Source organism: Typopeltis vanoorti, chromosome 12 (assembly GCF_054136105.1).
Source record: "Typopeltis vanoorti isolate ZY-2024b chromosome 12, IOZ_Tvanoo_1.0, whole genome shotgun sequence".
Taxonomy (NCBI): domain Eukaryota; kingdom Metazoa; phylum Arthropoda; class Arachnida; order Uropygi; family Thelyphonidae; genus Typopeltis; species Typopeltis vanoorti.
The window spans coordinates 38,903,186-38,918,436 of NC_143560.1; the positions used below are offsets into that span (position 1 = coordinate 38,903,186).

At 36.4% G+C, this 15,251-nt stretch overlaps 1 protein-coding gene across 1 annotated transcript in view; it reads right to left on the minus strand.

Moving 5' to 3' along the window:
• Positions 1–15,251, minus strand: part of LOC150100717 (N-acetylglucosamine-6-sulfatase-like) — a 147,580-nt gene that overhangs the window by 49,677 nt on the left and 82,652 nt on the right. Inside the window, exon 8 of the mRNA XM_090401336.1 lies at positions 10,812–10,930. Within this exon, the coding sequence (XP_090257462.1) occupies positions 10,812–10,930 (119 nt within the window). The remainder of the gene's footprint in view (positions 1–10,811; positions 10,931–15,251) is intronic.

Here is a 15,251-nt window from a genome sequence, read left to right on the forward strand (position 1 = left end):
ATGATATATGCTATACCCTTCTACTTCTATTCCTGTCAGTATATTATCATCAATAAACCATGTTTCATTGGACTAGCTGAGGCTATCAATGCCACTAATTCATCTCCTTTATTTCTAATACTCCTGGCATTTGTATAAAGAAACACCTATAACATTGTCATAATAGGTATTTCTATACCTACAAGGGTGGTCTGAAAAGTTCTCGGCCCAACAATGAAAAAACAAATTTATAATTTCAAAATTATTTTTATTTTTCAACATAATCTCCCTTAAGACTAATACATTTATTCCAGTGCCATTATCCTGTCCCTATAGTGGTTCTCAGTAAGATCTGCAAAATACCCTCTACAGCTGCAATCACCTCTTGATTCGAAGAAAAACGTTGACCAGCGAGGAAGAGTTTTAGTTTAGTTTTTTCAAGTTCATCCTGCATGTACTCAAAATCAAAGTATTATAATGACTGAATTAGAGAGACTTTTTACACGGATCGAAGATTGTAACCAAAAACAAATCCCACTAAACACTGGCATTATTAAATCAAAAGCATTGTCTCTTTGTAACCTTTTCAAGCCAAATCAGAGGCAGTAATTACTGCTAACAATCTGCGAGCCGTTTGGAAGCACATTCTTCTACATTGTGCAAATGATTTTAGAGGCTTTTCAAATGAATCTAAGTTAATTAAATCTCATTCTGAGAAGTTGAGTGATTCCGACCTGCTAAATATAGATCCACAGCAGGAAGATCCTGAAGAATATGAAGAAAATTTAATCACTGACAAGCCCAAAGAGGTTTCACAGAAACTATTTGAAAATAGTTTTCATACAATCAAAGTTTTTAGGCAGCAATGCTTAGAGATTGACCCTGGTGAAGACCAGTAAAATTTGCAGAAGAAGCAATAGGGCCATACCGTCAGTTGTATGAAAAAAAGAAACAGAATGCCCACCAAACTACATTAGCTCAATTCTTTGTTAAGAAGCAGAATAATAAATTTATATTCTGAATATGTTTTATTGTCTTTCACCTTTATGGTTTTCCTTTAACTAGGCCCTGAGACATACCCTAATTCTTTTATAAAAAAAATTAAGAGTCAAAAAAGAAATCTGAGGAACGAATTATGCATTTTCCCATAGGTTATTATATTCAATTAGTGCGTTTTCGATTAATACACCTGTTTTAAAATACGAATTAGGCACATTAATTGAGGGATTGCTGTATTAATACATTCCTTAAAAGACTGAAATATACAATCTGGTAATACTTGATCCTGACAGATATCAGATTAACCATCATCATCAAATATATATACCCTCAAAGGGTGTACAGGATATGATAGCATTACAAGAAAAATTTACATCACTATTAACTTTCAATCTACAATTTTCCTCCAAATCGGTCTGTTACCTGTCAAGATTCCAAATTATCAGGGCTTACATTTCTGTCTTCTAAGGCACTTTTTTACTGTATCAATCCACCTATATCTTGGTATTCCTCTGAGTCATTTTCCTTCCAACCTGGCAGAGAACACTTGTTTCGTTAATCTTTCCTCTCCCATTCTGTTTAAGTGATCATACTACCTGAGATTAGCTCTGCTAATGCATTTCTGAATGCTGACAATGTCGAGTTCTTTTCTAATATCCTCGTTTTTAATACGATAATGCCACTGATGCCATCTGTTCATGCACTAATCTTTCTCAGAACTCTCATATCTGCAGTCTCTAGTCTTTGGTCAATTGTTTTACTTCTAACCCAGCTCTCAGATCCATAAGTTAAAACTGGTTTGAACACTGTCTTGTATACAGCTAATTTAGTGTTTTGACAAATTTCTCTCTTATTCCATATAAATTTATTCAGTTGACACCATACCAGCTTTATCGATTCTGTTGTCTATTTCCATATTTAATTTACCATCCTCACTAAAAATCATGCCTAAGTAGCTGAAATATTTTACTTGTTCTATAGGTTCTCCATTCACAATGCAGTTGATATTTTCAATTTTTCTACCTACCTTACCTATTAGAACAATTATTCAATTTCGTCAAGGAATCTTGCAGATTCGTAGTGGATTTATTTAGAAGGATAACATCAGCTGCATAAAGCAAAGAGCTGAGATTAACATCTCCAATTTTGATATCAGGTTTAATACCAGTTTCCTTCATAATGTGATCCATATAGATAATGAATAACAGAGGGGATAATGTACATCCTTGTCTGACACCATATTTAACATTAAACCACCTTCTTGTACTTCCTTCAATTCTAACTGCTGACTTACAACTCAAATAAAGACTAAGTATTGCTTGATATAATGCTTCTTCACCATATAACTGTAGGATTTTAAAAAGCTTCTCTCTCTCTTGGCACTAGGTCATATGCCTTTTCCAGATCTAATATTAATATTATTATTATTATGCAACACCTCCAGGGAGTCCAAAGACTCATCGAGGGAGAGTGTGCCAACAGCATCGAACGATTGAGCCCCTTACAACTACTAACCGGGCTCACACTTACTTGACTTTTGGCTGAGCCATTAGTAGCAGAGGTTCTACCAATTGACCAACCTTTGCTGACTTACAACTCAAATAAAGACTATGTATTGCTTGATATAATGCCATTAGTAGCCATCTGCAAAACTTAAATACAGATCTTTGTTATATTCCCATGATTTCTCAAATATCTGTTGTAAGGTGAAAATCTGATCCTGACAGCCTCTATTTGGCCTGAATCCAGCTTGTTCTTCACCAAGGTTCTCTTCCACAATCCTTCTCAATCGTTTCTCAAGTATACTTGCATATATCTTACCAGGAATACTCAGTAATGAAATACCTCTGTCATTCTCAAATTCAGTTTTATTTCCCTTTTTTATATATGGTTACTATGAGAGCTCTACTCCAATCATTTAGAATTCATCCCTCTGTCCAGGCCTTCTGAACTATGCAGTGCAGCCAGTATAAGACTTTTATACTTTCATACTTGACTTTTATATTTAAGACTTTTATACCGGCATACTACTCCTGCTGCCTTTCCACATTTCAGGCTTTTGTTGGCTTTTTCTACTTCAAGTATGGATATGTTTTCCTGACTGCATGCCTGGTCAGTGTTTTTTACTACTGTGCTGTCATCACTGCTTGTTTCATTTAGCAATTTTTTGAAGTAATTACTCCATACTTCAAGGATATCTTTTTCTCCTGTTTTCATGTCACGTTTATCATCTCTAATTCCTTTTACAGCACTCTTTCCTCCATTTCTGAGCTTCTTCAACAACCTCGAGAATATCTTGCCACCTTCTGGATATTTATTTTCTATGTTCTTACCAAAGTCCTCCCATGGCTTTTGTTATCCAGTTTTACGAAGTGTTTCGCTTTCTTACATTTGTCTCTTTATTCTCTAAGAGCACAAGCTGACTTATTTGGCAGGAACTTTTGGTATTCTTTCTTCTTTTTCTTCACTATCTCTTTAACTTCATGTGTCCACCATGGAGTTCTGATTTTTCTATCCTCACAGACAACCTCACTACATGCCTCTCTGGCTGAATCAAACAGTGTTTTTTTCAGGGCTTGCCACTGAATCTCCAAGGTTTGGTTCCTGTTCTCAAACTCTTTCATTTTTTCTTCAATAATATTTGTGTATTTTAGTCCACAGTTCATTCTTCTTTTCAATAAGAAATTCAGTTTTATCTTGCTCAAGACTAAATGGTGATCACTCCCAATTTCAAATGCTCTGTACACTGGTGTCCTGCACCAGGGAGAAAACATCACTATCAACAATAACATAGTCAATGAAACTTTTCTTCTTCCTTGTCTCTTCTCTCCATGTAAATTTGTGCACATTTTTATGTTGGAACATGGTGTTAGTAATAACCAGTCCATGTCCTGAGCAGAAATCCAACAGATATTTGCCATTATTATTAGCTTTGCTCTTTTCTCCAAATTTTCCCAAAATATTTTTGCATGTCTGACAATCATTTCCTACTCTGCTATTTAGAATCCCAACAAGGACTAACTTTTACTTTTTCATTGTGTCAGTTGCTTTTCTAAAGCATTAAAAAATTCCTCGATGTCTACCTTAGTAGAACCTTTTGTGGGATCATAGGCACAAATAAGTCTCATTGTCCAGTTCTCCATTCTCATATTTGCCCACATCACTACTTGAGACTGCCTGCTATTCAAGAAGATTAGCCCTCGTATTTAGTGTTGAATACTATGGCTACTCCTTCTTTTGCTTGATTCTCATTGCTTGAATATAACATTTGGTATTTATTGCTCAGAATGATCTCGCCAGTTTTTGCCTTTTTTTGTTTCAGTCACCCTATTATGTCGATCCAGTACTTATCCAATTCCTCAGCTAGCTCCATTTCTTTGCCATTCAAGCTTCTTATGTTGATAGTACCGATCTTGAACTCTGGTGATTTTGAGTTGGGATGGGTTTTAGGATTTGTTCGAGTAGCCGACTTTTCGCTGTTTGCCCTGATTCCCTGGTAAAAACAACGTGAGCACATTGTTATGTTATAATTTCATGCTGGCTGGGACATCGCCCAGTTAACCAGGTGGCATGAAATTCTGTCATTCATTTTATACTGAACACTTTACATAGAATTGACTGGAAAAGAACCAGTTTACATTTGCATTCATACCAAAACATGGTATGAATGCAAATTTAAGGAAGCCTGTGAGATTCTTATCAACAACCTCAATTTGAACAACAATGATGGTCTAAAAATCCTAAGTATATGGAAGGTACATATTCTACCCAAGGAAACTTTCTCCCTAAGAGCTGACTATAAACAGGACTATAGATGATCCAGAATCACAAAATTATTATTATTTTTTTCACTATAGGTCATGCCAGTAGAATAACCGGTGATCAAATCATTGTTTCTTTAGCTTACTGCGTGAAATGTAACTCAGCTTGTCCTTGTATATCTGTATATACTCCAGTTGATGACCTTCATATGAAGGTCGAAACGTCGGGAAATTAAAATAGTTATTTATAACACAGTTGTAAAGTCCATAATTTCTAAAATGAATGCTGATCACCGTGCAACACTAAAAGAAAGAAATTCTGTCATGTTGTACCATCATTTGAAATTTCGGTTTCAGTCCATCCTTGTCCATTCAGTTTCAAGGTAGATACCCAACAGAGTGCACCACGAGAAGGTGAGGATTGGACATTAGGTCAGAAGCCCTGGTCGGTTCTCTGCATTCCTTTAAAGGCTATGTGTATAGCTTTGACCCTTAAGCACCCCGATATCAGATTAATTTGGAGGAAAATTGCTGACAGGAAGTTGGTAATGAGGTAAACTTGTCATGTACTAATATCATGTACACCTCCTGAGGGTATTATGCAATCAGGAAATGGATTATGTCCCAAATTGCCAGTTCATTCTCATTTGTTCAATATTCAGGTGGATACCTGATAACAGGGTGCACCATAAGAAGGTAACTAGGAAAATTTGACACTAGGACAGAACCACCAATTAGTTCTCCCTGATCTTTAAAGGATACGAGGAAGTCTCCTTTCTGTTATCTAACTTAAATCCTCAAGCAATTCTCTGTTTTAAATTATTTCATGAAATAAAACTTAATTTATATTATGCATGATGCAAGTAGTAATACCCCGACTTACGTGAATCCAGAGTTACGTGGTTTCTTATATGTATGTATTCCCATCCCACTTCACGCCTCACCACTAGTCATATCTTTCTGGCGCTGGCCGTATTCGCCAGTGTCGCACATGCTGTGAACAAGCACTGACATGTTTCACGCGGTCTCCATTCATACACGATTTTTATAGTCTACAAACCTTGCGATTGTTTAATGTTATGTTCTTGATAAAAATTTTATCACATAAAAAATAATAATGTCGTCCAAAAGAAGCAAGTCCGATTCTTCTACAGTTAGCAAGAAAAGAAAAACGTTGACTTTGGAAAGAAAACTCAACATTATTAAGGATTTTGAAGGCGGAATGAAAATTTGTGAGCTAGCAAAGAAATTCAATGATTGAAAAATGCCATTGAATTCAAGCATAATTTGTAAACGTCGCTTAAATCATAGTGTGATAATCAAGTGAGAGTAAAAAATTGTCCAGTTGATCAAACGATAATATATAGTCAAGCCAAGCTGATTTTTGAGAGGCTAAAAGTAAAAGCTGGAGAAGCAGCCAAAGAAGAAAATTTTGTGGCCAGTAATGGTTGGTTCAACCGATTTAAAAATCGCTGTAACTGGCATAGCATCGCTGAGAGTGGAGAGGCGGCAAGCACTCATAAAGAGGCTATGTCTTCTTTTCCTGAGGCACTTAAGGCTATTATCGAGGAAGGCAGTTATAGCAGTCAAATCATATTTAATGTAGACGAGACCGGCTTGTTCTGGAAAAAGATGCCTAAGGGAACTTTCATCGCATGTGAAGAAAAAACGTTTCCTGGCTTTAAGGCTTCCAAAGACTGGTTGACAGTAATGCTTGGTGGAAACGCAGCTGGTGATTGCAAGTTAAAACCTCTCTTAATTTATTGCTCCAAAAATCCAAGAGCTCTAAAAATGAAATCTAAAGCTGACTTGCCAGTGATTTGGAAGTCAAATTCTAAAGCTTGGGTGACAGCTTCTATTTTTGAAGACTGGTTTGGTCACCACTTCATACCTGAAGTTGAACGTTATTGCTAGTTTAAAAAATTTTGTTTAAAGTTATGCTCATTATTGATAATGCACCTGGTCACCCTCCTGCAACTTTAATTAATTTTGATCCACGTGTAAAAGTTGTTTTCCTGCCTCCAAATACAACCAGTTAAATTCAACCGATGGACCAAGGAGTTATCAAAACATTCAAAGCATACTACACATGGCATTCGTTTGCAAGTCTGAATGAAGCTATGAGGCAAAATGAGCAACTGTCTGTTAAAGAGTTTTGGAAACAGTTTAATGTTTTAGATGCTGTAAGGATTATCAGAGATTCTTGTGGTGAAATTTCCCAAAAAACCTCGAATGGTGTCTGGAAAAAACTTTGTCCATCCTTTTTTAAATGCGAAATGGAAATGTTGCCAGAAACTGATCAAGTTGCTGAGGCAACAGAAGAAGTTGTCAACCTTGCAAGGCAATTAGATTTAGAAGTCGACAGTGAAGATGTCAGCGAGCTGTTACTCACATAACAAGGAGCTTACAATCGACGAGCTCATAGAGATGCACGAGCAAAGCGCTACTGAAGAGACCTCAGATCCAGTTCTACCAGAAAAGCACATGACAGAAGCAAAATTAACAGAAGGACTCAGCTTAATTAAGAAAGGTTTACAGATTTTGTAGGACATAGATTCTAATGAGGAACGAATTGTAGCCACAAGGCAAGGAATAAAAAAATCATTGGCTTGCTATGAAGAAATTTTGACAAGAAAAGACATTATGATGTCAGATGAATCTATTAGATTTTATGAAACCATCGACATCGAAATAACTTTTTTTTTATGTATGAAAAACTACAATTATGATTATATTTCTTAAAAAATATAGGTGTTTTTGTAAACCTTTTGTCCCAATTAACTAATATTTTGTATGTTTGTATATATAAATTACATGCAAAATTATATCCAGAGTTACATGAATTCGACTTAAGCGCTTTTTGTTGGTCTCACCTACCGCATAACTTCAGGGTTTTACTGTATACATATAAAGTATCCACATTACACTGATAAGAAATTAGAATAAAATCTTGTCACAGAATCTGTTAGCATCCTGTACCCTTTTAAGAAAAATTCCATGAAATGGTGATGATTTCAGATGCCACAGTTTGGGAGCATTGGCATATTGCGGAGAGTACCATTCTCTTCTGAGCATGGCAAATACCTAGAATCCCAATTTTCAATGATTTTTTTATATTATATTGATAACAATTTTAATTTTGATAAGGGAGCAATACAATTCAGAATATCAATATTGTATCTAGTCTAGCCATAAATACTGTTACAACTTGAATGGTGTATAAACCTTTAATCTATTAGTAAATCATTTACAGCTTTCAGCACATACAAACCACCTGTATAACATGCATATAGCAGCACTCAGTGTTTGAAATGTCTCCCTTTTGCCCTCACGCACATCCAGTCTGTAAGGATACATACTGATGGCAGCATACACACACAACATCCAATGGAAATGCTGCCACTGCTTGCTCCAAATCCACCTTCAAGTTGGCAATGCTGGGAAGTCATTTCTTGCAGCCTACTCTCTCTCTCTCTCAAGCTCCAACCACAATTTGAAGTTCAATGGATTTAGATCAGGACTTCCAGATGGCCAATCAGATGGCGATATGTAATTGGGCACATTCACCTCTAGCCACCGTTATGTAGTGCTCGTCTTGTGTGCTAAGTGCTGTTGACAGGTCCACTGCCTAAAGTGAAATAAGGTGTTGTTCAGATACCATACCACAGGTTGCATGACAGTGTCTTGATATACAGTGGTGTCCAAAAGCTAAGAACGAACTACATTTTTAACCATATATGAAAACTTTTCACAACAACAGCCAAATATGGACATAAATTTATTGCCGGAATACTAATAAATTATATTACACAAAAAATGTATTACAATTTTGTACAAATTAAACTACAATATGTTTTTGGCAAGAATTACAAATTTTCTAAGGATGTAGTTAAGGAATTAATGTATAGATAGTGCTTACAGAAAACTATGCAGAGAGACATTTCAGCATGGAATATATCCACCTCAAATTGCAGTGCAGCTCTCACAATATCATATCATGCTTAACACCAAGTGATTTGGGAGTTGTTGAGACAAACTGGCCCACTCCTCCTTCAGAGCAAGGATAAGCCCTTCTTTGTTTTCTGCAGGAAAATTTTGAGCAGGCGATGTGTCTCCTTATTATGTCCCAAATGTGTTCTATGGGGTTGAGATCTGGGGGAGCCTGCTGGCTGCTCAATTCGATTAATATTCTCAGTCTCCAGAAGTATCTCCACTGCTCCTGCATGCATATGTGATGTGCCATTGTCATCAATAAATATTATTCCTTCGCCTACAGCATTATGGAACAATCGAGCATGACAGTGAAGAACTTTGTTGAAATATTGTTCACAGTCCCTTTTTTCAGCACTTGTAGCTTGGCGTATCCATTAAGCCTTCCCACACCATGAACTGTCATATCTATCCCTTTCAAGAACATGCTTGCGATGGTAAGCAGTACTACTTTCACACCAGATCAAGTATTGTCTAGATTCGGAGGAAAGACTAAAATGACTCATCTGTAAAGAGTACATTAGCCCATTGGTGACTTGTCCAATTTTTATAGATACAACACCACTGAAAATATGCTCTATGGTGAGCTGTGGATAAAAGGATGCAGGCCTTTGGGCATATAGGCCTACGAGTACTTATCACAGATGTCGTGCCACAGTTTGTTGGGATATCTGTGTATCTGTGCATGAATGGAGCCAACTTGCAAGGTGACCTGCCTGGTACTTCAATTATGTTTGGATGTTATAAACAAAAATCTGTCTTCATGCACTCTTTGGTAGAGTGAGGAAGACCTCTTAGCAAACATTTAGAACACATTCCACTGGGCTGGATGCCCAGAGCCTGGATACAATGCTATGTGAGATTTCAAATTCTCTGGCAATATCAGTAATTCTGTGGCTTTCTTCAAGCTTTCCAATAATTCTTCCCTATGTGAAATCATCTAGATGATGTCTTTGAAACATTACAAGACATCCAAGTTTGAAATTTTATTTTTTCATGGAAAGAGCTACCTTCAAACACAATTCACTTAGCCTTTTATCCTTTCCAGTGCTACCACATAACTCCTTTTTTGGTGATTCAAAAATTGAATGTGTACCTGTTTTCTACTTGAAATCATCAGTTACACAAATTGCGACAAGCTGATTTGTCTGAAGTTGCAATCTTCAGAAATAGCATTTATCCTTAGGTTTTGAACACTAGTGTCCTTTGGCAGAGGTTTTGACCCATTCATTGCAGAAATGCAACTTGGATATCCCCTTCCCTGATAGGTGACTCCCACCAAACCATCACCAATGAGAGGATGATGAACTCTCTGAATCATGGGTGCTATGTGACCATCCTCAGCATATACCCAATCATTTTGGAAGTTAAACAACTCTTTAATGGTGAAAATATTTTCATCTGTGAAGAAGATATCTCTGTGTCTGTTGTTTGTATACTGCCAGAGAAGTGTCTTAGATTTTATTACCCTATGCTGCATAAGTTGTGGTGTTAGGAAGTGTCCAGTAGAACACATGACACCATTGTCATGTGTTCTACTGTTAGTACACATGACATCATTGTCTGCAAAATGTTCATCTTCGTGACATCACTTTATGTGTTTATGACAGAGGTGTGCCTTCAGTCCTCACAAGCTGTTGCTTCCTAACACAGCATGGTAGACCTGTTCTTTAGTGGTCAGATACGTCTTCTGTATTGTCATAATGGTTAGTAGTCCAATACAAATATCCAACTGATCCCAAGTGTTTTTAGCATGTTGAAAATAACAGGTGGCTGCTTTCCAATCTTGTGAAGTGTTATCACAGCTACACGGTTCTCATAATCTCCCCACTGCATATTAACCCATACAGCTAGACCCCCCTCTCTCTCTCTACTGCTAAACATGCGAATGTTGATTGCACATAGCACCACTAACAGAACCAGGCTTGCACCATTTTTAGGCAATGCAGGGGTGTGCAGAAGTTGTAACAGTATTAATGGCAAGGCTGTGTATTTCAAAGAGACAAATTCCCAGAAGAGTGTTATAGTGAAAAGCAATATCAATCTTTGTATATTTTGTAAATCTTTCAAATAAATAATTACCTAAATGGAAACCATTGTCAGATGAAATTATAATGTAAGTATTTTCAAGAAGATTCATCTTTTTCAGTAGTTTGCATATTCTTACTATCATTTTATCTACCGAAATCAAGGTTCGCCATCTATATAAATATAAAGGAGTGATTAATGATTAAATATTATTAAAGTTATTACATAATTAACACACAGGTGATTCCACATCCCAGTCATGAACGTTAAAAGCATATTCTATAAAACTAATGAAAATGTCTCAAGTATGGGTCTAGAAATCTTTCTTTTCCAAGATACAATCTTTTGCAGTGCAGCACAAGTAGTGACAAATTTACAATTGTTGATAGAAGGCAAAAATGTCAAAAAATTAGCAGACATCTCCCAGTAATTCAAAAGAAACCTTGTAGGATGGGTATACCTCATAGAAGGTGTACAAAATGATCATTGATAGCTAGGCAGCCATCGAGGCATCTTATCACTGAAAGCTTCATATGCTCAAAAGTTCCTTGCTGGTGTCCATTGGTAGTGCATACATGTTCAACACATTCCTGCAGCTCATCAACATTTCTCACTGGACTAGAGTACACCAATAATCTAAAATGGCCATATAAATAAAAATCCACAGAATTTAAGCCAAGGAACCAAGGAGACTATGTATTCGGTTCACCTTGCTCAATCTATCTTTCAAGAAGGCTTTGAGTGAGATACCCTCAGGCCTCACAAATGCAATGTGTTGAAGCTTCATCGCACAGGGCTTGAAAAAATTTGTGCTAGTTCACCAGTCAGGTGCCAACCTTGATCACCTGATAAGTCATAGTGGTGCATTAATCATGGACTTGGTCAAGTTTTGTTAATACTATGGCTAATTTTTAATATGTTTGACTGCCAGTGCTGAAGCCGATGTGTCAACTACTTTTATATCAGTGTATTTATCAGTCTATGAGATGTAAAAAAAAAATCATTCATTTTATGTGACACATGATCATTTATTATTATTAACAGGCCTCCAGGGAGTCAAGGCCTCATCCAGGAAGGCCATACATCACACCACACACCAGCTGTCATCCATATTCTTAAATTCATTCTCACTTGATGCACTCACTACTTCAAATGACAAACAGTTCCACTCACTCAGTTATGTGAGAGAAAAATCTAGCACTCATGTCTTTCTTAACTGCACATAGACTTAATTTCCATGGATACTCCCTTGTCTTCTCCCCACCTTCCATATAACAAAAAATTTCATCAAAATATCCTTTTAACATCCTCTCAGAAGGTTGGTCAATTGGTAGAGCCTCTGCTACTAATGGCTCGCAAAAAAAAAAGTAAAACAAGTTTGAGTGCGGTTAGTAGCTGGAAGGGGAACAATCGTTCGATGCTGTTGGCACACTCTCCCTCAGTGAGTCTTTGGACTCCCTGGAGGTGTCACATAATAATAATAATGATTATAATACCTCTTTCTTCTGTCTACCAGCATCTGCAGTCTGCATACTCTCAGACTATCCTCATAATCTACATTCCATAATATTTATTCCATAATATCTACATTCCATAATTTGTAATAACAGTAGTTCAGGTCGATCTGGATGGAAATCATAAAGATATGATTTCCATATCTTTACATGTCAATGTTTGTTTCAGCATTGCAATTATCCTCTGAGTTGTATTTGCAATGTTTGCTATATGACCTTTGAACTTCAACTTCCTATCGATCTTAGCTCCAAGATCCCTAGCCTCACCAGTTTCTCCAAATATAATCCCACCAATATAATATGACTCTGGATATCTCTTTATGCCAAGGTGCAGAATTTTACCCTTACTAATATTGAAATGACAGCCATTATCATTTGCCCACACTTCCAGTCTATTCTATTCAAACTAACCTGTAAATGTTGTATATCAGTAGCATCTCTGATTATGCTGGATATCATCAGCAAACAACTGAATAGCTCTATATCTCCTGTCAAGCCCTTCCCAACATCCAGGACTTGAAAAATGCACTCGCCTGCTCATCCATGCCAAACGAGAATTTTTAATTAATAATAATAATAATAGTTTTGGCTTAATTGTCAGTTTTATTTACATAATGCCTATTCTGTTTCATGTTTTGTCTTGTAAATAGTTCTTTTTGTGTGTGTGTGTGTGTGTTTACCTTACTTATTACATCTATTTGGGAATGCTAGTCATTACAAATACCTATTTTGTTGATTATCAATGATTTTGTCATTGATATAACTAATAAGAACTTGGATAGGATATATGTGCATCATTTTATGTTTTAAGAGTGCTCAGTCAATACCATGTGGTGACCAGTTAATCAAAACATGGCAACCTAAAATAGATTATGCTACAAACAGCAGTAATTAACTGCTATTTGTAGCATAATTGTGATGGAATATGTAAAATTTGATAACGGATATCAAAATTTGGAAAGCTGAGAAAGAAGTATGTATTTCCCAAAATATCTCATTATATTGATTCTAACCTAAATGTTTTTCAATTGTTTCTGAGTTTCTGCCATGTCATATGATATCACTGGTCATGTGCATTCAACATTTCAGAGCTAATCAGAATTGGCTTCAAAACATTATAAGACATTATTACAAAACATAGATAAGAGTTTTGAAGCCTTGCCAATATCATTGATATATAGATTAAACAACAATGGTCTATTAACTGATCCCTAGGACACACCACTGGTCATCTTTAACCTGGCAGATTACATACCCACATACCACTTTCTGATATCTATCCCTCAGCCTCAACTTATCCAAGCCAACAGCTTTTAGTAGAATCCCATATTCTCCAATTTATACAACAATTTTCACGTAGTATCCTATCAAATGCCTTAGCAAAGTTCAATATTTTAATGTATCTGCTCCCGTTATCAAACTCAGCTGCAACATTATTATAAAATAAGAGCAAATTGCTCGGTGATGACCTCCCTTTAGTAAACCCATGTTGTTCCTTGCAGAATATGGCTTGTTTTTAACCCATTTCTCTATGCAAGTTCATACTAACTTCTCTAAAACCTTTACAATCACTCCAGAGATGCTGAAAGGTTGATAGATAGACACAAATCAGTCTTTGCAACGCCCTTGTAGAATGAGATTGTCATACATTCTTTCCATTCCTGTGTGATCTTTCCTGAGCTGAGACTCAAATTACACAATGTCAACAGTCTAACGAGTTCAGCTGAACATACTAACTTCTCTAAAACCTTTACAATCACTCCAGAGATGCTGAAAGGTTGATAGATAGACACAAATCAGTCTTTGCAACGCCCTTGTAGAATGAGATTGTCATACATTCTTTCCATTCCTGTGTGATCTTTCCTGAGCTGAGACTCAAATTACACAATGTCAACAGTCTAACGAGTTCAGCTGAACATTCCTATAGCATATATGCTGATATCCATCTGTCTCTCTATTGTTGAATTCTTATCCAGATATGTAACAGCTCTAGAACTTCCTTCTGATGCACTGCTATATCCAATATAGTGAAAGTGCTGCACGCTATGTCACATACACTAAGCTGATAGAATCTTAGCTAAGCGAGCACTCATTATTTGAACAATTACATCTGCTTCTGACATGAGGGCACCATCTGCAGTCAGTCAAGTTACTCTTTCACATTCATTCTTTCTTCCTTCTTTTACTTGCAGCATAATGATAAAAGTCTTTTTTTTTTTTTTGGATGCCTTTAGCCTGCACAGCCAATTTCTTTTCATCATCCAACTAGCTTTCAGTACAATACTCATAACTTTTCTGGCCTGCACTTTATATATTTCATGACTCCTCTCATTCTAATTCTCTCAATATGCTTTCCACATCTTCTTATGGATCTCTTACTTGATAGGTTACACATCGATTTCACTCCGATCCTGTTTGTTCTGGGATTTAAATACTGCCTCATTTAAGAATCTTTTCAAAATTTTCCATGCATTATTGATATCTTCTGTAACTGATACCATGGGACCAAAGATAGTGTTCTCCTAAGTTTGTCATAATTTCCAACTTTTTAGTTCAGCATGCAACCTCTCCTGATTGGAACATCTATACAGTTGATTATTTCAAGGTCAGTGCAACATGATTACTGTCACCAATAGATGGTAAAATAGTTGCATCCTTAACTGAGACTACTTCTGACACTATAACGAAATCTAGCACTCTTTGGTCTAGAGTTGCTTCTTTCTCATGCTGCTTGAGAAAGATGTCTTGCAACATCTCAATAAATTTGCTTTCATTCTTATCATGAGTTTTCTCTGCAACCCAATCAATGTTTGGATAATTTAAATCACTCATAATGATTACTCGTTTAGTAACAATCAGGGTAATTTGGTGATACAATTCTTTGTCCCAAGCAACTTAACTGCTAGGTCTGTAACAACATCTTATCATGTATTTCATCCAGTTAGCCTCCATTTTATCCGATGGCCTCAAACTCACTGCC